This window comes from Telopea speciosissima, chromosome 2, assembly GCF_018873765.1.
Source record: "Telopea speciosissima isolate NSW1024214 ecotype Mountain lineage chromosome 2, Tspe_v1, whole genome shotgun sequence".
NCBI lineage: Eukaryota > Viridiplantae > Streptophyta > Magnoliopsida > Proteales > Proteaceae > Telopea > Telopea speciosissima.
Genome location: NC_057917.1, coordinates 14,051,145 through 14,073,899, shown reverse-complemented (window position 1 = coordinate 14,073,899; position 22,755 = coordinate 14,051,145). Strand labels below are relative to the sequence as shown.

General features: G+C 39.0%; 2 protein-coding genes across 5 annotated transcripts in view; one reads left to right on the top strand and one right to left on the bottom strand.

Moving 5' to 3' along the window:
- Positions 1 to 640: 640 nt before the first annotated feature.
- LOC122652286 (50S ribosomal protein L18) lies at positions 641 to 1,101 on the top strand. Its single transcript, XM_043845988.1, has one exon. The coding sequence runs from the start codon at positions 671 to 673 to the stop codon at positions 1,046 to 1,048; it is 378 nt and encodes a 125-aa protein (XP_043701923.1). The 5' UTR covers positions 641 to 670; the 3' UTR covers positions 1,049 to 1,101.
- A 706-nt stretch (positions 1,102 to 1,807) lies between these two features.
- LOC122652835 (vacuolar protein-sorting-associated protein 33 homolog) overlaps positions 1,808 to 22,755 on the bottom strand; it is a 63,547-nt gene continuing 42,599 nt past the window's right edge. For 3 of the 4 annotated variants that reach the window (XM_043846711.1, XM_043846710.1, XM_043846712.1), the window contains 12 exons: positions 18,349 to 18,400; positions 18,093 to 18,149; positions 17,251 to 17,313; positions 17,055 to 17,161; positions 13,517 to 13,639; positions 13,298 to 13,379; positions 13,057 to 13,127; positions 12,270 to 12,350; positions 3,152 to 3,209; positions 2,995 to 3,053; positions 2,361 to 2,454; positions 1,835 to 1,934 (listed from right to left, as the gene is read on the bottom strand). In XM_043846711.1, the coding sequence (XP_043702646.1) occupies positions 1,845 to 1,934; positions 2,361 to 2,454; positions 2,995 to 3,053; positions 3,152 to 3,209; positions 12,270 to 12,350; positions 13,057 to 13,127; positions 13,298 to 13,379; positions 13,517 to 13,639; positions 17,055 to 17,161; positions 17,251 to 17,313; positions 18,093 to 18,149; positions 18,349 to 18,400 (937 nt within the window). In that variant the 3' untranslated portion in view covers positions 1,835 to 1,844. Of the gene's footprint in view, positions 1,935 to 2,360; positions 2,455 to 2,994; positions 3,054 to 3,151; positions 3,210 to 12,269; positions 12,351 to 13,056; positions 13,128 to 13,297; positions 13,380 to 13,516; positions 13,640 to 17,054; positions 17,162 to 17,250; positions 17,314 to 18,092; positions 18,150 to 18,348; positions 18,401 to 22,755 lie in introns of all 4 variants that reach the window. The other variant, XM_043846709.1, reaches the window with a different exon arrangement.

Sequence of the window (22,755 nt, the reverse complement as noted above, 5' to 3'; positions counted from 1 at the left end):
ATTATCATTTAAATTTTCTGCTTAACAGATTCCACCTAAAGGTGTTGAGTGCATATTTTCAAAACATAGGTGGTTACCCTGTATTTAGGATAAAAATCAGGGGGTCACCCTGTAATTTACCTATTTTTATTTTGATGATATTATAAACCCTAATTACTAATCAGCAAAACTGCAACATTATTCTTCCTTCTTCCTCTGCAAACAATTACGAACTCGCCAGGGAAGCGGAAACAGCCTTAAACTTGGCCCTTAAAGAGTTCATAATTTCAGAATTTGGGTATAAGCGTAATCGATGTTCTTCTGAACATGAGGTGTGAAGCGGTTAGGATGGATTCGAATTGCAGAGTTCTAGACATTTACGCGACCACGATAAAATCCTATCGCCTCTCCGATTTTGAAACCAACTTTGAGGTTAACCTATCTTCCTTCTTGCTGTCCTAAGACCAAACCATCAATAAAACCTTCTTTAGCCCTCCTCCAAATGGGTTTCTTCTAAATTGATAGAAGAATTGTTGGATTTGGAATCTCAAGATTCTTTTGCAGATTGAGGTTGAATGATCTATTTAAACCCTAACTCCTGTTAATCGCGCGGAGTTCGTAGTTTGTAGTTGGAAGGCGTAGAGGTAGCAGTAGCAGCAGCAGAATCAGATTACGAGGTGATTGGTGGAGAATGACGGTGATGAAGAGATACGTGCTACGGTTGTTCATGTCGTTGAAGCACATAACAGCGAACGTGGTGGACAGGAACAATGGTCGAATCGTGGCGACAGCGTCGACGGTAGAGCACTCGCTGAAAGACACAATGGAGTGCGGGAGATCTTGCAACGCCAAGGCGGCGACGGTGGTGGGAGAAGTATTAGCCATGAGACTCAAGGTAGAAGGACTGGACCAGGGGCAAGGTCGTGGGATCCATGCTGACGCACGCAAGGAAATCGAGAAGAAGGGTTTCAAGAACCAGACCAAGATCTGGGCTATCCTCAATGCCCTCAAAAACAACGGCGTTAAGCTCATCATCGACGACAATGACGATCATGATCGCCCTTTCTAATTCTTCAGCCTATTCCCAATACAATTCTAATTGTTTTCTTTGCGGTGGACTTGGGAACCTTAACCATTGCATAAGCTCCAAAGGGAGAGTAAGAAGACGGACAGAAGGCGTTCGATGAAATGCTCTTGTGAACTGAGTGATGATATAATGAATTAATTTTTTGTATCCAGTTCGACTTCGATCTCCAACCCCTTGTCTAGGAGTTCGTTTCCCAGATTTACTGAATGAATTCCACCATTTCTACAAACCATTGATGGGCAGAACAGGATTTCTATTGTCACAACACCTAAGTCAGCAAAGAGCAAACAAATTGGTCTGCATGAAAAGATACAGTACGCAGCAAGAGGACGGCAAGCAAACCACACCATGATTCCCAGGCATACGAAAGGAATAGCATCTCCTCTAAGCACCAAAGAGCCAACGCCCACGCCCTGAGGATACGAAGGAGTTGATACTGATGTAATTAGTAAGGGAAAGCACAATACTGAATTTTTATTAATTAAATAAAAGGTTTGATGATGATGCAATGGGGGAACAATCATTGTTCTACCACTCCCATGCCAAACACCCCAGTTGATAAGCATCTTGGTAGTTCACTTATTCCCCGACCAGATATGTTTTTGCTTCTATACACAAATTTCTAGATCAAGATCCCAAGTACAAGTATGAATAAGACGAGAAAAAATAAATAAATTCAGGCCTCTGCATCAAGGGTTTGTTAGATGACCCCCTTTTTCACAGAATGTTCATCCAAGATTGTCAAGAGTCAGTTAGATGAACCCCTTTTTAACAGTGTTCATCCAAGATTGCCCAAGAATGTTTCAACCAGCGAGTGACCGTTCACCATTTTTGTCGTTCCAATGATCAAGTCGTATGCCATTCCTTCCTGAAAAACAGAGAGCAGAGTACTTGTTGGATACCATCATCTCGGATGGGATAGGGTAGGCCAAATATGGATATAGATATCAGTCCATTAGTCTGGCAACTTGAGTAATAACTGGCATTATCAAGAGGTTCTCAACTGGAAGGATCCTTGGATGGGATACGGTAAGCCAAACATGGATAAAGATATCAGTCCAAATTGGTTTATTATAAAGCCTTTGGTCCTTGGGGATATGCAACAAAACCAATCAGTGAGACATACACAATGATATGTGTGTGTGTGTATACCTGAGAGCTAAGAAAACGAAGGGTGGATGTCTCTGCAAATGTTACTCCTCCGATAAATACAACCAGTACAAGGGAACGTTGTCACATGGAGTATTATTATTGACACTGACGCTTCTTGAAAATGGGATGCAGTAATATGTACCTGAGAGCTAAGAAAACGAAGAGCGGATATCTCTGCAAATGTTACTCCTCCAATAAATACAACCAGTACAAGGGAACGTTGTCCATGTGCTACCCTGCACATAACAAAGACCAAAGGATCAAAACAATGGTTTCAAAGCATGAAACTCAACTTAGTTGAAGTTACTTGAGTTGAGTCAGATGGAGTCTATATTCAATATCACATTTTGATGCGTGGAAACTATGGAATAAAGGGAAGTCTAGATGAAAGGATTAAATAGGAAGAACCCAACTCTCCTTGGGGCCTATCTATCAAAAAAATTAGGAAGAACTGAAAATAACATAAATCAATTTCTATTAAAAAAAAACCACAATTACCAGATATTGGTATAATTATGAACAAGAAACTCCTTATGTAATTATGTGGCATATGTATATCATCAAATATTTTTCATTGTTGTATGGTTCCATTGTCATTGAATATTGTAAAATTGAAATTGAGGATTTCCTCCTCATATGCGCACAGCACTTACCTTGCACCTCATGCCATTTTGCCACAAATTTAGAACTTAAAGCCACAAGAAATTTAATTAAAAAAAATACAAAAAGCAGTTGCCTCAGAAGTCTATGGCTAAGTATCAGTTATCGATGCATACTTGTCCACATTCCCCAAAGTGCTTGGTATAGCATCGATTGATGAGCTTGAATATCCACCCTATTAAGGAGAACAGCGAGATTGCTATTAGATTTTCTTCCAAAGGCAATACACTAGACAATTGGCTATAAATTTGACACACAAGATGAAGTACTCACTCTCTTTGACTCCAAATGTGGTCCAGGCAAAAGCTTCAAAATTTCTTCAATAGGACGCCTGAGTAGGAAATTTACAACAATAAAGCATATATGGGATCCATCTTGAAAATAAGGAAATAAGTTAGCTTCAAAATTTCTTCAACACAGCACCTGAGAGGATAATTTAGCACAAAAGCATTTATGGGATCTATCTTGAAAACAAGTAAATAAGTTGGTTTTCAACAGACTGATATTAGTACCATGTTAACTACGGTAATTAAAACTTTTGGCAGACTAAACAGGGGAAAGGAAAAGAATAGAGAAGCATCTTCTCCTATTTAGTGATGGGTACCACATTACTATACATGAATGCCTCTTTCACATCAATAATACCAGTTTAGGACCACTGAACCCTAATGACTTCCAACAAATGAGTTTGGTAATCGTTCAGCAGTTTACAAAATCCTTTCCGGGGAGCTCTCTCTTGTCTCGATTTTTCCAATGACCCCTACTTTTTATTTTGAAAGCATCCATGCAAAGATTTCTACTATACGTCATGCACCTTTCCCCATATTTCTCTTTGCTCCCAATGTACCCCGATTTCTTCAAAAGAAACTCATAATGAAGTTGATCAAACACAGGCCTTCAGTTTCATCCCCCCTAACCCTCACATTTGAACTTTGTGGGTGAAAACCGACATAGACTTCGAAAGAGCTCCAAACAACTATTCAACTCCCAATTGTTCAAATTTTACCTAAGAAGCAACGGCGATACTCTCCATTCAACACTTGATACCAATCCCTAATAGAAGACCCACTGCCCATAGCAAGATTGCATAACCTTGAGAATAGATCACAGTGCTTCCCAACTTTAATACATTCGTCCTCCCAAAATCTAGCCCCTCCTCATTTCCCAAGGTCACAAAAACCCTTGTTGCAACTTCATATTAATTTCTGAAACCCTAACACAAGAAGACCGACATCAAGGCAATAAGAAAATATCCCATGTTCTGTGAATTAATAGAAGTTATTGTCCTACAAAGAGAGGAATGGCTCAATAGTAGATTAGGATTCATTTAAGCAGCCCACAGATTGCAGACAGGGCTTAGTTAAATTGGATGATTCATATTTTAGAGAAGAAGTTGTTAGGGTGCCATAATGAAAATGGACACCTAGAGGGTTAGAAGTTTACTTAGTTAGTTAGTTTAGCATTCTTATCATTGGGATTGCTCCCAAATAGGGTTCTTACAATATTCCAAAAAATAATAGGATTACTGTCTCTTTATCCTCGTCACACCGTTAAGAAAGCAGAAGAACAAAATCTCATTGTAGCTCTGATGTGTGGACACAAACACAAGTGCTATGGGGATAATAAAATTGATGCAGGAGCATGGGTAGTTCAAGTATTTTTATTTTTTAGTAGCCCACGTTGGTCTTACCTAGTACGAATGGTTTATATTTATTTCACAAAATCCAATGGCCAGAATCAAATGGGTGGTTTTAGGTAAAATGGAGTTTTGCGGATCTTTTGGAGATGTATAGAATTTTAATATATTGATTTTTAAGAACCCATTCCCATGGTTAGCATTCAACTCTTCCCTAGATTTTTTTTTGTCCACTTTACCTGCATTAGAATGGAGTCTCTCACACGGAGACCTCCATAATAAGGTGTTGAATTATGTAATCCAGAATACCGTAGGGGTATTCTGGTCTTTTGGGAGTTATATTTATGTTCTTTTTATATAGAGTCGGCTAGTGTAAGGGCAATTCTGTCCACCTTTGTAATCTCTTCAGTTATAAATTAAAGGCTTGCTTGATCATTCAGATCATTCAAGCAATTCATTAACAATTGTTTTGTTAAAATGGCATCAGAGCCAAATCCTCTGATCTAAAGTTTTCAAAACCTTCCACTCCCATCGTTTTTTTCTTCCCCACTCTCCTTCTTTTCTTCTTGGTTCTCCATCTCCATCATAGGGCAGCTCTAATGAGGTGATCATATGATCTAGATGCTGCCCTCAGTACAACCTCATCCCTTCATGTTCTAAACAGGAATTGTTATCGATAGCTGCTGCCTCTTCCATCTGCGATGTTTTGGAGTTCTCTATTTTTTGAAGATCAAGCCTCTTTCTACTTGAAGGTTGATATTCCCTATTGGAGATCCATCTCGGCAGTTCTGGACAGCAGCTATCACTGCATTACAGCACTCTTTTGAAGCCCCCTAACCAATTTCGATCTACACTTCGGGGCTTTCTAAAACCTTGACTCTTGTCGACTTTTGGGTTAGGGCTGTCTATTGGTGCTGATTTTTTCAGGGTTGTTTCATGCATATTAAAGTACCACTCGACCTTGATATCAGCAATTTTTTCTGAGTTTTTTTTGGAGAAATTCAAGTCTCTCTATTTGGATCGATTTCTCCACATCGATTTTTTTCTGGTTCTTCCTTGGCTGATTGCTCAACCTTCCTGCTGGTTCTATTGATTGATTATTTACAGGCATGCCAGGCTCCGATATTACCACTGCTACTTCTGGAAGTGATGGACAGTCACGTCAAGATTTTTTACCTCTTGCTGCTCCTATCAAACTTGATGGCACCAATTACTTAATGTGGTCCAGGTCTACTTATTTGACCATTGCTGGTTGTGGATTTACTGGCCCTTTTCTTGGGAGTACCACCATGCCAACTGAACCTGGTTCTCTCCAGGATCGATGGGTGTCTAATGATGCTATGGTTATGTCCTATTTGCTACATTCTATGCAGCCTGTTCTTTCCAGCAACTACCTCTTATTGGACACAGCCCATCACATATGCCAAGGAGACCTATGGGCAGGTCGGGAATGATGCTCAGGTGTATAAGATTCAGAAGAAGGTTCATGACACCACACAGAAGGAGTTATCTGTTTCTAAATATTATGCTGCCCTCAAAAGTCTATGGCAGCAATTGAATCTCTACTCAGATTTTCAGCCTTCTACTGCGGCTGACATTTCCGCCTAGCGTAAACATGTAGACAAGATCCGTGTGTATGACTTCTTGGCAGGCCTGAATATTGAGTATGGCCCCATTCGAGTGCAGGTTCTTAGTAGGCCTCCCTTTCCTACACTAGAGCAGTCCTATGCTTTAGTACATACTGAGGAGACTCGTTAGGCTGCTATGCTTCTTACTCCTACTATCGAGAGGTCTGCTTTACAGGAAAGCAGACTGGTTCCAGTCCTACTCCTACTATTGATAGTTCTCCTACTGCTGCTACTTCCACCAAGGACCCTGTTAAGTGTGAACATTGCAACAAACCTTATCACACTAAGGCTACTTGCTGGAAACTACACGGGAAACCTGCTGAGTTTGAAGCCAAACGTGGTCGTGGTAAAACTAAAAACAAGGCTAATCACACTAAAAGTGTAACTGCAGCCCCCACTTCTGAACATGGTCTCACCCAGGAAGAATTACAAGCTTTCAGGCGTATGTTACAGGCTTCTGCTGCTTCTACTACGTCTCTTCCTGTCAGTTATTCCACTCCATCAGGTTCCCACTTTGACCGTTCAGGTATTTTATTTGTTGGTCATTGTGCATCGGTTGTCTCTACTCCATGGATCATCTCTGGTGCCACTGATCACATGACTGGTTCTTCTAGCCTTTTTCATAAATATTCCCCTACTTCTGGCAAGGATAAAGTAAAAGTGGTTGATGGCTCCCTCTCATCGGTTTTAGGAAAAGGATCCATTAGCTACTCACCTTCTCTTACCTTGTCTTCTGTTTTACATATTTCTAATTTTACTACTAATCTTCTTTCTATTAGTAATCTCACTAAAGATCTGAATTGCAAATTAACTGTTTTTCCAACTCACTGTGTTTTTCAAGAACTGGAATCAAGGAAGACGATTGGATCGGGTAAAGTACATGGTGGATTGTACCTACTTGATGATGGACATCTTCCTCCAAATTACCTTCTCAACTATGTCAACGTTCCTCTTTCTCCTTTGAATTACACCAATGGCATTCTAGATTAGGACACCCCCCTTTAGGAACCTTATCACATTTATTTCCAGCATTGGTTAAAAATTATAATAAGGAAGAATTTTTTTGTGAGGCTTGTGTCTTTGCCAAACAGACACGTTCAACTTATCCTATTTCTAATAAAAGAAGTTCTACCATTTTTCATTTAGTTCATACTGATGTGTAGGGTCCTAGTCGGAAAGTCTTTGTTTCTAGTCATCGGTGGTTTGTTTCTTTTATAGATTGTTTTTCTCGAACCTCCTGGGTTTATCTCATGCACACAAAAAATGAAGTTTTTTCATATTTTCAACACTTTCATAAGATGGTTCAGACCCAGTTTAATGCCACTCTCAAAATTTTGAGAAGTGACAATGGGACATAGTATATGGAAGGTCAGTTCCAAAAATAACTTGTTGCCCATGGGATTCTCCATCAGACCAGTTATGTTGATACTCCAACCCAAAATGGTGTGGCTGAGAGAAAAAATCGCCATCTCTTGGAGGTAGCCAGAGTACTTATGTTTGCTCGGAATGTTCCCTCTTTTTATTGGGAGGATGCTGTCCTCACTGCAACCTATTTGATTAATAGGCTGCCTACTCGGGTTCTTGACTCCCAAGTCCCCAGCTGAGCTATTACATGGCTCCTCTTCTTTTGTTGTTCTCCCTCAGGTGTTTGGTTTTGTTTGCTATGCTAGGGACACTAGAACCTCGTGGTCTCCGCTGCATTTTCTTAGTTTACTCTACCACCCAAAAGGGGTACAAGTGCTATTATCCTCCTACCTGCCGTACTATGGTAAGTATGGATGTTTTTTTCATGAGAGCCTTTCTTATTATTCTTCCCCAAATCTTCAGGGGGAGAGTTTTAGTGATGAAGATGTACTGCCCATAGAACCCCCTCTTCAGTATGTTCATGATGAGTCTGTTCTTGCTCCTCCTGCTCCTGTTCCTCCCTCTATTTCAGGGGGAGATGATCCTATACAGAGGGAGGCCACAGAAAGTGATAATAATGAAATTACTGTTCAGGAAGAGATCACTCCAGTTCAGAAAACCATTAGTGAATTTCAGAGGAGGATTAATGATTCAAATTTGAAGGTCTATACAAGGAACCAAACTAGAGATAAGCAACTTCAATCTACTACAACACCAGTACCCATCCAGTTGCCAAACCCAGATCTAGAACCTACTTCTCCACCTGGTAAGACTGCTTCTCTTGACCAACCTATTGTTGTTCGCAAAGGTGTTAGAGCTTCTACTCAACACCCTATATCTCATGTTGTTTCCTATGATTCCCTTTCTCCATCTTTTCGTGCATTTGTTTCTTCTCTTTTGTCTGTTCATATTCTTCAAAATTGGCAGGATTTTTTATCAGATGGAAAGTGGAAGGCAACAATGATGGAAGAAATGGAAGTCTTAAAGAAAAATGACACATGAGAGCTTGTGGCACTTCCACCAGGGAAAAGACCTGTTGGATGCAAATGGGTGTTTGTAGTGAAACAGAAGGTGGATGGCACAGTGGATAGATATAAGGCACAACTGGTGGCAAAAGGGTTTACCCAAACATATGGTATTGATTATCAGTAGACCTTTGCCCCTGTCGTAAAGCTGAATACTGTCTGTGATCTATTTTCCTACACAGCTAATCTTGGATGGGATTTAAACAACAACTGGATGTGAAGAATGCTTTCTTTAATGCAGAGCTTGATGAGGAAGTGTATATGGATATTCTACCAAGGTTCTCTTGTGACAAGACCCAAGGCTAAATGTGTAGATTGAAGCGTGCACTTTATGGGCTGAAGCAGTCACCTCAAGCATGGTTTGGCAGGTTTTACAAGGCTAAGATTACTATAGGCTACAAACAGAGTAATGCTGATCACACTCTTTTTATTAAAAAAGTTGGTGAAAAAATCACTGTTCTCAAAGTCTACGTTGATGATATTGTGGTAATTGGTAATGATAGTGCTAAAATCAACAGTCTAAAAAATTTTCTGGGTCAGGAATTTAAGATTAAGGATCTAGGACAGTTGAGGTACTTCTTTGGAATTGAAGTTGCTAGGTCTTCTACTGGGATCTTTCTCTCCCAAAGGAAGTGTATCCTAGATTTGTTGACAGAGATTGGTTTGTTAGGGTGTCACCCTTCAGATACTCCCATGGATGCTAATGTCCATCTCAAGGAAAAGGAGGGTGAACCTGTTGATAAAGGCTGGTACCAAAGGTTAGTAGGGAAGTTGATTTATCTCTCACACACGCGTCCAGACATTGCTATAGCAGTGAGCACTCTGAGTCAGTTCATGCATGATCTCTACTCTTCCCATATGGAGGTTGTTCTTCGTATCCTTCACTACTTGAAGTCAGCTCTAGGGAAAGGCATTCTTCTGTCACCTCACGATCACCTACGGATAGAGGCATACATTGATGTTGATTGGACTGGTTCTCCTGACCGCAAATCTATCTCTGGGTATTGTTCTTTTGTAGGTGGCAACCTTGTCACTTGGCGTAGCAAGAAGCAGAATGTGGTGGCTCGTTCTAGTGCTGAAGCAGAATTTCGTGCTATGGCACAAGGCATTTGTGAGTTACTATGGCTGAAGGGTTTGTTACAAGATCTTGGTGTTCCTGTTCGTCTCCCTATGATGTTGTACTGTGACAACAAGGCTGCAATCAGCATTGCACATAACCCAGTACAACATGATCAGACCAAACATGTTGAGGTGGATAGGCATTTTATTAAGGAAAAGTTGGAAGGACTGATTTGTGTACCCTTTGTGAAGTCTGCTAATCAGCTTGCTGATATTTTCACCAAGATATTGTCTGGGAAGTTGTTTCATCCTGCTCTAGTCAAGTTGGGCATGTTTGACATTTATGCGCCAACTTGAGGAGAAGTGTTGAATTATGTAATCCAGAATACCGTGGGGGTATTCTGGTCTTTTGGGAGTTATGTTTATGTTCTTTTTATATTCTGCCGACGGCTAGTGTAAGGGCAATTCTGTCCACCTTCGTATTCTCTTTAGTTATAAATTAAAGGCTTGCTTGATCATTCAGATCATTCAAGCAATTCATTAACAATTGTTTTGTTAACATAAGGCAATGGAGACATCAGGTATCTGGCCATTGAAGTCTAAAAGTAAGATCATGGGCTAATAGATAATTGTATTTAGAAATAGGAGCAATAGATACTCTTCTTTTTATTATCATTTTTCCCTTTTTTTTTCTGGTTTAGGTATGTTAGCAGGAGTGCATCACTGGGCTGGGGTTTGTGCTGTTGATAGTGGGGGGAGGGGGTGTTTATTATTTGGTCGGCATAGACAAGGAAGCCTGTTATGGATTGGATAAATGTTCAGCGCGTATTTCGGGACGCTCCTTTTAAATGATGAAACTTTACTGCCACTGAGAGAAATAAAATTTTTGCTTCCTGTCAGCCAAAATAATTTTAAAATCAGGACATAGGTGAGAAAATCACTAAATAATAGGCTGCAATACTAATCTTAACTCCCATATTATTTAAGGCAATGAGTCCAAAAAACCAAGGCTATTTGTCAGTGTATGGGAGGGGTCTCCCGAGGATTTTATTTAGGAGCCTGAAGCATTTTGATTCCACAAGATCAACAAAAGCCTCCAACTTTTAGTGACAATGTGAAGTCCAGTGGCATTGAGAAACCAAAAACTGTGCTCTCCTCCTCATCGCTCTAACTGACCAGAAACTGTAATGCTGCTTTGCAGATAGATGCAGTCAAACTGTCCTTCCACTTCTTTATTCAGCCAGCAGTCTTTTTTCCCTTGCCTTTTTCCCCACTTTACACACCCAACAGAAAAGTTCCATCCAAATTCATGTCCAAGTATGCCAAACATGACTGTTGAGAGATGGGTCCATCATATTGAAGTTCTGACCAATAAATTGATCCATTAAAGGTTTCAATTCAAAATGGTGAGGAACTTTATCATTTTCATTTAATGGATCATTTGTTTTCTTTTTTGGTGAAGCTAATATAGAAGAAATCTGGATTACGGAATATATACACAAATTCTTCAAAATAGTGTCAAGCCTTAATTCTGGGGTGTAATGAGAAAGAAGTATCATCAAGGGAATAACCCTCATAAAATTGTGGTAGGTAAGGAGTGCAGCATTACTGGAACAAACCCCAAAATAATTCAAAGAAAAAATATATATGAAATTCAACATTAGTTCTGTTCACCATTGAATCAAAATATGCATAGATAATCTGGACGCATACATGGATCCATCATCCATGTACTGGACATGTGCTATAGATATATACAGTTATACACAAGATACTTATCCAGTACCAGTGACAAATGTCCACAACTGGTGGCCAATATGGACTTCTTAGGTCCATATAAAATTCCTCTGCCAGGTTCACATACAAGTGAAACAAGGTTCAGGTGCTTCTGAGATGTGTTAAAATTGAGATGAAAAGCACCTCTCATATCTAAACAAGATAATGAGGATCTCAAGCATCTATCCAGTCTCCAAGTAAAGGTAGACATGGCAACTAGAACGCCAACTCAACACAACTCAACTAAGCCTTCTCACAACTAAATGGGGTCCAACAATATCAATACAATATAATCCAAAAATTAGTCGGTGAAATATACTATTATATTATCATCTATCCAAAAAGTACTGAGTGAAATATACTATTATATTATCATCTATCCAAAAATTAGTCACTGAAATATACTGTAACAATAACAGAGCCTGAATCAGTACCCAGTCATAAGAAAGAAAAAGAGAAGAGAGAAGTTGAAGAGAAGATGAGAAAAGAGGAGAGAACACAAAGTAAAGACTATGACTGTATGACAATAGTACCCCTAACATATAGAATCGACACATACATCTAAACCCATAAAGTCAACCCACATAAATACATAACATATATTATTATAGCATCAATACAAATCCCAATGGTTATTAAATTGACAAAGGTCACTGCAACTGAAATCAGTACTAACCCATGGAAAGATAATTACTGAGAAAATGAGGAGAAAACTCCTAAGGGAGACCATGATCAGAAAGCTTCCCTCATCACACAAACCATTGTAGTTGGAATAACAGGAAACACAAAAGCTAAGATTTGTAGGCTTGCCAGGTCACTACAACAGTGGTAAAGGGAGTTTGTGAAATAATCAATGAACTTACCATCCAGAACGAACTGCATGCTGAATAAGGCGGATGCTAAGAGGCGCGTATCCAGAGAAAACATACGCAATATCATTTGGGCTGCAGATAATAGACATGAAATTAAGAAGTAATTCAATGAAAATTAATTTATCAACTGAAATGAAAAAAAATCAGACTTTCAAGGACAAAAAGTATCTGTAAGCCTTAAACTATAAGATTACTCAAGCTCCACGAATTTGAGAAGCAGAATGAACTGCTAGAAATTATGCAAGGACAACATTCTTGCATAATAGAAAGGACAGCTGCAGTCTTAAGCACTCAAATAAGGAGGTCAATCAGAAATCCATTAGAAAAAGCCTTTAAAGGCAGTCTTCAAATAGCATAACCATACATGGTTCACATGCTATCATATCACTTGAGCTGACCACCTGATCTAGACTTTAGTCTTGATAATGCATCATCTCCTTTCTGAGTGATATTCACAATATTTAAAATATCATATCATATCATGATTATCACAACACAATTTTTTAAATATTGACCTCAATGTGAAGACAAATTGAGTAAATACCATATGCTATTTATTGAGAAATTTTAACTTAGGATTATATCACCCTCACAAAACAAATACAGTGAGTATGAACCACTTCACATGCAGAGCGCATCAAAAGGTAGGCCGAACCCTGTACCAATGGCATGTTATAACTATGCCATTGTTAGACATTCCTTACCATCTACTGTCCAATAGCTCAAATTTCCCAAACACAATGTAATTTAATGAACAAATGATCTTAAAAAATAATACTTGGCAGTGTCAGTATCATCAACTATAAGCTGCAATGCACGTTTGATTGTAGGCCAATTGGTTTTTGTGTCCTGCAAGGCCCACATAATATACATCAACCACACAACCATAATGGAAGGAATCCATAACATAAAGCCTATTAGATTCTCCAACTAAAGCAAACACTTAAAGATGAATCCAACAATCAATACCTCAAAGACATCACTTTTACAAATTAACCCAGATTTTTATCGCATGATACCTGTTTCTTAAATAATCCAGCTTTTTCCAAATTATTCAGTGTAGCCATGTGTTCAAATCCATAGCTGTGAAGTAGCTCCCTCCTAAACCGAGAGAAATAAGTATAATAATGAAGTTGTTAGAAAATGCCAGAATTAATCATTACACTAGCCAATAATGTTAAATTTTGAAGAATCAAAAACCCAAAGAAAAAGGAAAATCCATGGCATATGAATCTTACCTGAAGTAGTCATAGTTTTTTTTAGGCAAACCAGAATTTGTAATTGAAAACAACACAAGGAGACGAAGGACGTTAATGATTGGCTCCTGTTTATGGATCAATTCTTCAATGTACTCAAAGCATCTGCATTTGTTAGCATGTCCATACAGTTAAAACATATTCCACCAGAAAATGTGGAGTATTAGAATGAAAAAAAAATAAAATATCAAAAAAGGATATGTAAGAAAACTAATTTTTGAATGAAAAATAGGAACAAATAGAATTTCTGACTGAAAAATAGAAGCACATAAAACTCTTTCTAAGGGGGCAGCATGGAATAGAACCATATAGAAGAAGCAGTTCTGAGTTCTGGCCAGAAAACAGTGAATACAACTTCCTAATAGAAGTACAAGGGAACTATACAACCTGAATATGATACTAGATGCATTGAGGACCCATGGTACATGAATTGCAGGTGTTTTTCTTTTTTCTAAAAATCGGACTACATTACCAAACATGAAAGGTTAGGTAGATGAGTCCCAACTCCCAAGCAAACAGAAGGCACCCATAGAGTCATCCCCAAGGACCCCAGCTACTCACATAAAGCATGTGAGACATGCACCCTTGAGATTGCGTACTCAAACGTAACTTTAGTTCCCAGCTTAGTAAAAAAGGTCCTCCAGGATGGCTGGCAGGCTTATTCTGGGATAAAGAGGGACTACAATTCACATAGCCATCCAGTTTCTATATAAATTGTTACCTAAATAAAGCAATAGCTTCTGCTCCGATCAGTTCTATTTCTCTCGTCTTTCTGCCCATCCCACCAATAATTTATAATAATAATGGAAGAACTTGCTCACATGGCCAAATGCCCAGAGGCCTCTCAACATGGCCCAAAATTTTCCACATGGCAGTTGTATAGACATTCAAATTTTCCACATAATCTATCAGCTGGGCTGAAATTCATGGAGATATGAAGGTAGGAAATTCAGTTGAACTTTCAACTGAGAAACTCTAATGTAACGTCATTGCAACCGCTGAGAATATAAGTTCTAACATGTGTGCTATATACAGAGACCGGACCCAAAACTGGACACGTGGTTGATCCAAGGAGGGACCTTCCATCCCGATGGTCAGTTTGACCAAAGATACCATCCGCATACTCAAACAGACCGGACAACATTGAGAGGCTTCCCAACAACAACTGCTGTCTCTAAGCAAATTTATACAGCTAATAGGGATTGTCTTGAGATCTACAGTTTAGGAGAAGACTAAAGTTTAAGAAAGAAGAAGTATTTCTTCTGGATCTGCTTTGCTATGTCTGTCTTCTCTGATGGGTCAGGACTCAATAGTCCATTCGTGCTCTCTTACAATCTTTCTGATGCCCTATTATAGCCCCTGCTGCTACCATTCATTGGTCATTTGGTCCTAGCCTATAAAGTTGTTTGGAAACCTCCACCTCCTTAAAAGTACAAAACTCAAAACCCAAGTGATCAACCATAAGAAAATAAATACCTGAAACATGATCCAGAAGAGAATGAAAAATCAGCCCTTCTCTGTCATGTTTGTTTGATGTACATCACAGATGGAGAATCTGTCAAGCATATACTCATTTCCAGTCAATTTGCCCAAGGTATCTGGTGGAACCTGTACTCTTTGTTCTAGCATGGGTACTTCTAAATGCTTTTCCTTATAAAAGGGCGTACCCAGTGCACAAGGCTCCCGCCATTGTGGGGTCTAGGGAGGGTCATAATGTACGCAGCCTAACCCCTGCTTTCGCAGAGAGGCTGTTTTCAGACTCAAACCCGTGACCATTTGGTCCCAATGGAGCAACCTTTACCATTGCACCAAGGCCCACCCTCAAATGTTTTTCCTTATCTACTTTAAAATTGGAACTTCACCCATTTAGCAAGAGACATGGTTCGAAAACTCGCGAGATCTCGGTTTTTTTTGAGAAACTGAGTCGAGTTCCAATACGATATTAAAAAGTACACTATCTCGGCGAGATCTCAAATCTTGGGTCGACCCAGAACTCGACCCATCTACCTCTTGTTTTACTTACCAAACTCGACAGAACTCGACATATCACGGTCGAGTTCTATCCAAAGCTCCCAACACTACTCTCTTCTCCCCCATTTGAAGCTCCTTCTTCAAAACTACAGCAACACTATGACATGGGAATTCTTTGTGGATCATGTTGGGACTGAATACATTAACATATCACATTTTATGTAACATTTGTTTAAAAATTGAGGTATTGGACACTTTAAGTCTTTAACATTTCTAATGCTTATTTAAGTTGTTTTACATTAATTGAATGTTTTGATTGCTTTCTATTACTAAATTATGTGTAGAGTAGGGTATTTTAGTACGTCGTCGCCTACCAACCTATGGTCTGAAGCGAAACTCATATTTGGACTTTGTTTTTGCAAAATCTGATAGTGCCATTGTGTTTAAATGGCCTAAAATAGGCTGAATACCAAGTTTCAGACCCAAACTAGGTCTAAAACCCACCAAGTTGAGGCTTCGAGTCGGAAAAAAAAAATGCACCAACTCGGCGAGATCTCGACTCGACTCGGTTTTTCCAAGGGTCAAGTTGGTACCGAGTTCCGAGTTTTAGTACCTTGGCAAGAGAGGGGAAGTCCTTGTAACAGGGCTATGGTGTTTTCAGATGCCCTTCATTCTACTCAGGAGACTATTGATGTTATCACAGTTAGAGTACCACCCTAGATGATCATGAATTACATCTTTTATGCATCACTTTTGGGATCCAGCATTCAAGGTTGGACTGTGATCAGCAGAGCTTACCCTGGAACATCATCAAATTCAACTCCGATTGGTGTTCTTTAGGAAATATGGAGCACTTTGGTATCTTCGGTGCATTCAGGGATTGGACAAGCGAAAAGATTCAGGTATTACAAGATTTGTTGAGACCAGGAATTCTGGCAGGGAGATATTAGAACGTTACCACTTACCATTGGTCATAGATTGGTACCTTCTCAAAGATTTCAACTTGATGGTAAAGGAGGACTCGGCGGTCGCTCAAGTATTGGATGATGACAGAGTAGGATTTCCCCAAGAGAATTTCTTCCCTTATCAAGGGAATCCATGCACTAGCATCCTCCATGAACATCTCATTCAATAAATGCCCAGGTTACCAATCTATTTAGTGCATCAGTTATCCAAGAATGGTTTTAAGCATAGTGGGATTATTATATCTCACAAGTCCCAATTGCTGAAGGGGAGGATTCTGTTTTTGGTCAGCCTGTCTTCGGAAGGGAGTAGTATTTTGTATTTGATCTTATACCTATTCTCTCTTTTCTAGTAATTTAGCTGCATCCTTCTGCACTTTCCAGTCACTTAAGAAATTTTAAGGAAATGAGATAATGTAAATTGCTCCCATCCCCCCATTCCTAGGCCTCACAGGCCATAGTCAAGGTGTACTAGCACTAGAAGTGAAGATGGGGCTCAATCCCAGGTCTTGGGTACAATACCCAAGGACTTTCAGCTTGAACACTAAGAAGCCAGGAATGAAGGAAGAAATATAAATTCAGCTTACATGTCATAACTCTGACCCTCCACGATTGTGTGCTCAATGTCAAGTTGACCCAGGAATGAAGGCTTTGATGTAAAAGTAGATAAATGCTGAGCCAGATTGATATGCCTCTGAAGCAATCATCACCAAAATAGAACCTAACATCATGAGAAAATGACTTGCAAGAAAAATAATGGACAACCTGAAAAAGCACACTTACAGTCATTTCTGGTAAGGAGTTCAGCTTCTTAACAAAGTCCTTCAATTCAGATACAGTCTGACTCTGTTTACAGTATACAGCATTCCAGGAATTAGTCATGCCAAATCAGAAGCAAATAAATTTTCCTATCAAAACACAACGCTACGTGCATTACTATTTTAGACAAAATATTTATTGCTCATGGACCATTGGACCCCAGGCAGCCAGACCATTGACCGCTGGAGGAACAATCTGGTCCCAGGTCAAGAACATCTGAGAGCCCAAGAACTCTTGATTAGTCCTAGGTCGTCTGGTTCAGAGTCACACCATGCCTCATATATGAAAAAATATTTAATTAAATGTGTGCTGAAGATTTGTGAGCTCAAGACCCTTGTTTAAGAAATGTCACCCTTACCATTACTCCAGAGCTGCTTTGGTGATATACATGCGTCTCTTAGATATGATATTAACAGATTAACAGATATCTGCATTTTCTTTTGTATTAAACTACCAGTCCACTAACCACTGGCCCAGAACAGTTCCTGTAGCCTGTTTTGAAATACATTTATTTTGAAATCAGTAGGAGTACAGAACTTGAAATTTACAAGTGCATGTTCTCCTATGACTACAAGCACAGTATAAGTTTGCATGCAAGTACCCTCTATCTTGGTCGCAGAACTAACATATTAATGTACAAGTTTGTTTTGAACCTGAAGGAACCTGAGTTTCGTAAGAGATACTCACGGGTATCATCTGACCCTGGGTTTTAGGTCAGCTCCATTAAAGGTAGGTACTGGAGAAGGAGGGAGAGAAGTCCAGTGAAGATAAGCTATCAAGCATCAACTGTTTTCTCACTGACTTACCGTGGTTGTCATCTCCGTATAATCCTGCTTCATGGATGTTGCTTTCTGACGAAGAACCTGCAATCATACTGCCAATAGCAACTAAACAGATGGTGCTCCAAAGGAAAAAACTGCAACATATCTGATTAAAATTCAAAGGCATGGAAATAAACTAGAAAATCCTACTGACACAAAAATTCTGAATATGGTTAAGAAAAATAGCCCATAGAAAGTATGACAATTCAGAAAAAGAGAAGGCTGGTAAAAATTGAACAACCTGAACAACAACTTCGAAGTTGAGGTCCCGTGTCTCCTTGAATAGCTTATCACTGAAAAGTTCATAGAAATAAATTATATGTTTCTACAGCTGAATAAGGAAGACATAATTATGATTAAAAAGATAATAAACGGGATTAAACGGACAACACATGCACATCACTTGGTATTTAGTCACAGTAGTAGAAAGAATACAGATAAAAGGAAGAGACAAACATCAAACTTCTGTCACAGATAGAAAAGATAGGGCCAACCACATGAAGTAATTTTTTACACCCAAAAAAAAAAAACTTTAGCCGGGTAGAGGATAAGCAGACACCATGTAAAGTTTTAAAGATCTTTGGCTCTCCATTCTTCTCTTTTTTTTTACTCTTCCTGGTCAATAACCAGACTATATTAATATTCAAATAAAAATTTTAAAAAGAAGGATGGGCTGATTGTTTTTATAGATGCTTATATTTTGGATAATGCTCCATATGAAGATAATACCTGAAGGGGTATAAATATTTTTCTGTTCTCCCTAAAATTTGAAGGAATCCTGGAATTCCAGGTTGAAGCAAATGGAAGACATTCAGACGCCAAATACGAATGAGTTGTTTGGCAACCAAACTCTTTAGAAAAGGGATTGTTCTCATATTTCTATGTATCAGACACATCTATTTAGTACTTGGCAGCATAGTTGTCAAGGTGTCGCCTAGGTGACGCCTAGATGTCCACACGACCTTTGCTAGAAGGGCGCCTTGTTGTGTCGCCTTGTTTTTCTCCCTCTGATGCCTAGGGTTGCCTAGACGTTGTGACAACTACGTTAACAGACCATGTAGATTGCAGTTGTAGGAAGATTTCCTGCCTTAATGTAGTCCAAGATTGGTAGGAGACCAACTAGGAGCCAGTAAACCATGATCTGCTATGAACAATAATCGGGTAGACTAAAAATAAGGTTTTTGGTGAAATTAGGGTTAGGGTTAGGGTTTGATGCATGGGTTATGTCAAGTTGAGGTAAGGGAGTTGATGAGCACATTTATGTGTGAAATCTTAGGGCATAAAGCATACATTTTACCATATTGGACAGAGTAACTCGGTGCTTTCTTATGCTTTTCAGGTTTTAGGTGAATTCTTGTGAAAATGGAGGAGATGATGCTAAGAAAATGTTTTTAAGGTGTTTAAAGATGTTAATGGCTTGGATGCGTAGCCCATCGAGTCAGCTTCGCAACGGTTTAAACGGCACATGATTCCGAGTTGAAACGAAGAAGTTACGGCCGTTTTGAACGGCACGAAAATGGTCTATAGGGGTTTATTTATAATTATTGACAGTCGGCTGGGGACAAAGTGAAGCGAAAGTTCAGATTGCAGGGGCCTTAACAGAATTATTAGAAGTTACATTTCTTGTACCAGAAAGATTCCATTTGGAGGGCTCTGGACAGTCCAACTTCAACTTGAGATATCTTGGGCTCCCGAACTCCAAATTGGACGAAATTTGGGTCTATTTTGGGTGATTTTTCGCAAGGAACACAATGGTGAGGCCTATATAAGCACCCCATGCTCCACGTTTTCTGAAGGACAGAATGGGTATTTTATTTATTCTTGAAGGAATCCTAGTCATCACCCTTACTCTCTCTCTCCTCCAACTTCTCAAGGGCACTTCTGGAATTCTACTTGGGATAGACTTATTTTGAAAGACATTCTCACCTATGGAAAGTTGAAAAATCAAAGATGCTTTGATTTTATTGCTTGGAGAAGATATCTACAAAGAAAAGGAAGCACTTGTTAGAATTGGAAGTTTACTTTTCTAGAAATAGAAGGTCTATGTAAACAATTTTCTCTTCTTCTTCTTTCTATTTTTTTCTTTTTTCTTAGGATTCAAGGCATTGTAAAAGAGGAAGGAGAAGAGAATATTCTCTTTTCTTAAGGAATATTTCTCCTACACTTCCCTCTTCTCCCTTCTCTTCTCTTCCCCCTATAAATACCCCTTGCCCTTTGGGTTGTAAGAAGTTAGTTTTTTAGTTCAGTTTTTAGTTAGTTTCTAGTTCAATTTTAATTCAGTTTTTAGTGTAATTTTTAGTTCATTCACTTAGTAAAATTTCTTTTCTTCTTCTCCTTCTAAGTTGTGATTTTTGGCTTTTATAAGTTCTAGTTTGCTTTTTGATTTTTATTTAATGGTTGTAATAGGTTTAGTTTATGCTTTAATTTCAATTTAAGTCTTCAATTGGGTTGTAATTTCTTAATTCTAGTTTAGGTTTTAAGCCTTCTAGTCTAAGTTCTTAAGTTGATGACAAGACTTGAAGATTTAGAAGAGGAGGCCATGGTAAGTTTATGCAAGTATTCAAGCTTTTCAATTACATTCATGCAAGCACATCTAGGTTTTACTATCTAAACTCTCAATCTCATTCTCCCTCTCCTCTATCTCTCTCTATCTTCTTCTTCTTCTCCCTCTATTTCTTTTATTTTTTTTATATGGTTGTGGTATGTGGATGCACTTTTATTCCCTTATTTATTTTTATGTGATTATGAAGTGTGGTTGCGTTTTTGTTATTCTTTCTAATTTACGTTAGTTTGATAGGTTAGATGCTCATGTGTTAGGACGCCAACTTAATCCCTTAATTTTGTTAGATGCTTATGAGTTAGGATGCATTAATTTTCATTAGTTTAATTAGTTTAATTTAACACTTTAATTTGGTTCACTTTGCATTACTTTTAAGTTAATTAAATAGAGTGGCGTATATCTCCTCGCGTTCGACCCGTAGCTACGATTGACCCGTACGCTTGCGGTATTATTTTAACTCAAACAGGAGTCTATCAGTGAAGGTCCTGAGATGTTTTGATGGATGGAAGAGTGTAAAGTTGAATGAGAAGCAAGGTTAGGGTTATGGTTTCAGGTTTCAGAAAAGAGGAAAAGATGGATTTTTAGGGTTTATGATGGTCAGATAAGGGAGCAACTTGGATTGAGTTTTCCTTATGGTGAGAGGAGAATTTGATCCAAAAAAGGAAGGATTTTGCTGGCTGGTTTGGTCTGGGCAGAATTTAGGTATTGAGAATATTGAAAACAAAAGGGGAAAAGTTAGGGTTTGGTGGTTTAGAGGATTAGAAGAAGAAAGGTTAGGGTTGGGATGAATCAAACTCACTGTTGTTGAGAAACTTGAATAAAAATTGAATCTTTAACTAGAACTTGAAGGAGAGTTTCAAAAGAACCACTAGGGCTTCACACCGCAAAGTGTCGATTGGATCAAACACCAATCCCACCAACGAACCACTCGGGCTTCCCACTGCAAGGTGTCAATCGGATCTGTTGAATTCCATGAATACTGGCTTGTCAATGAGACAGAAAATTACAAATATGGAAGACTTGCTTAACACTCAACTAGCACATTTAACATGTGCCTAATGAACCTAGACACTATAGGTACAAGGACGATATTACCCCCAAACCCATATTACAACACTCCCCCTCAAGTTGAAGCATATATATCAGACATGCCCAACTTGCTTACAGTAGGCAAAAATTACTTAGTGATGATTCCTTTGGTAAGGATATCAGCCAGCTGTTTACTAGACTGGACAAATGGAATACAAATAATTCCCTGTTCCAATTTCGCCTTTATAAAGTGCCGGTCAATCTCAAACATATTTGGTACGATCACGTTGGACCGGGTTGTGAGCAATGCTGATTGATGACTTGCTGTCACAGTAGAGTTGCATTGAAAGGTCAACATTCATTCCCAAGTCTTGAAGAAGTCCTTTGAGCCAGAGAAGTACACAAATACCCTGTGCCATAGCTTAAAATTCAGCTTCAGCACTAAATCGAGCTACAACAGCTTGCTTTTTGCTTCCCCAAGTAGTTAGGTTCCCTCCAACAAATGTGCAATATCCGGATGTTGACTTCCTATCATCAGGACCGCCAGCCCAATCTACATCAATGTATGCTTCTATCCGGAGATGGTTATGTGAAGAATACAAGACTCCCTTTCCAGGAGAGGACTTTAGGAAACGTAGTATTCTGTATGCTGCTTCCAAGTGCGAAGAGTGAGGATCATGCATGTATTGACTGACAACACTTACAGCGAATGTGATGTCTGGCCGAGCATGTGAGAGGTATATCAATCGGCCAACTAACCTCTGACAGCTACCCTTGTCCACTGGGTCACCTTCCTTACTCTTCAAATGTGTGTTGGGCTCAAGAGGGGTGTCTGCTGGTTTACACCCTAGCATCCCTGTTTCACTGAATAAATCCAGGGTACATTTTCTTTGGGAAAGAGATATGCCTTTAACTGAATAGGCAACCTCAATCCCTAGAAAATATCTTAATCTCCCCAAATCTTTGACTTCAAATTCAGTGCCCAAATATGTCTTCAGATTCTAGATTTCCTGTGCATCACTACCCATGATCACTATGTCATCAACATAGACAATCGAA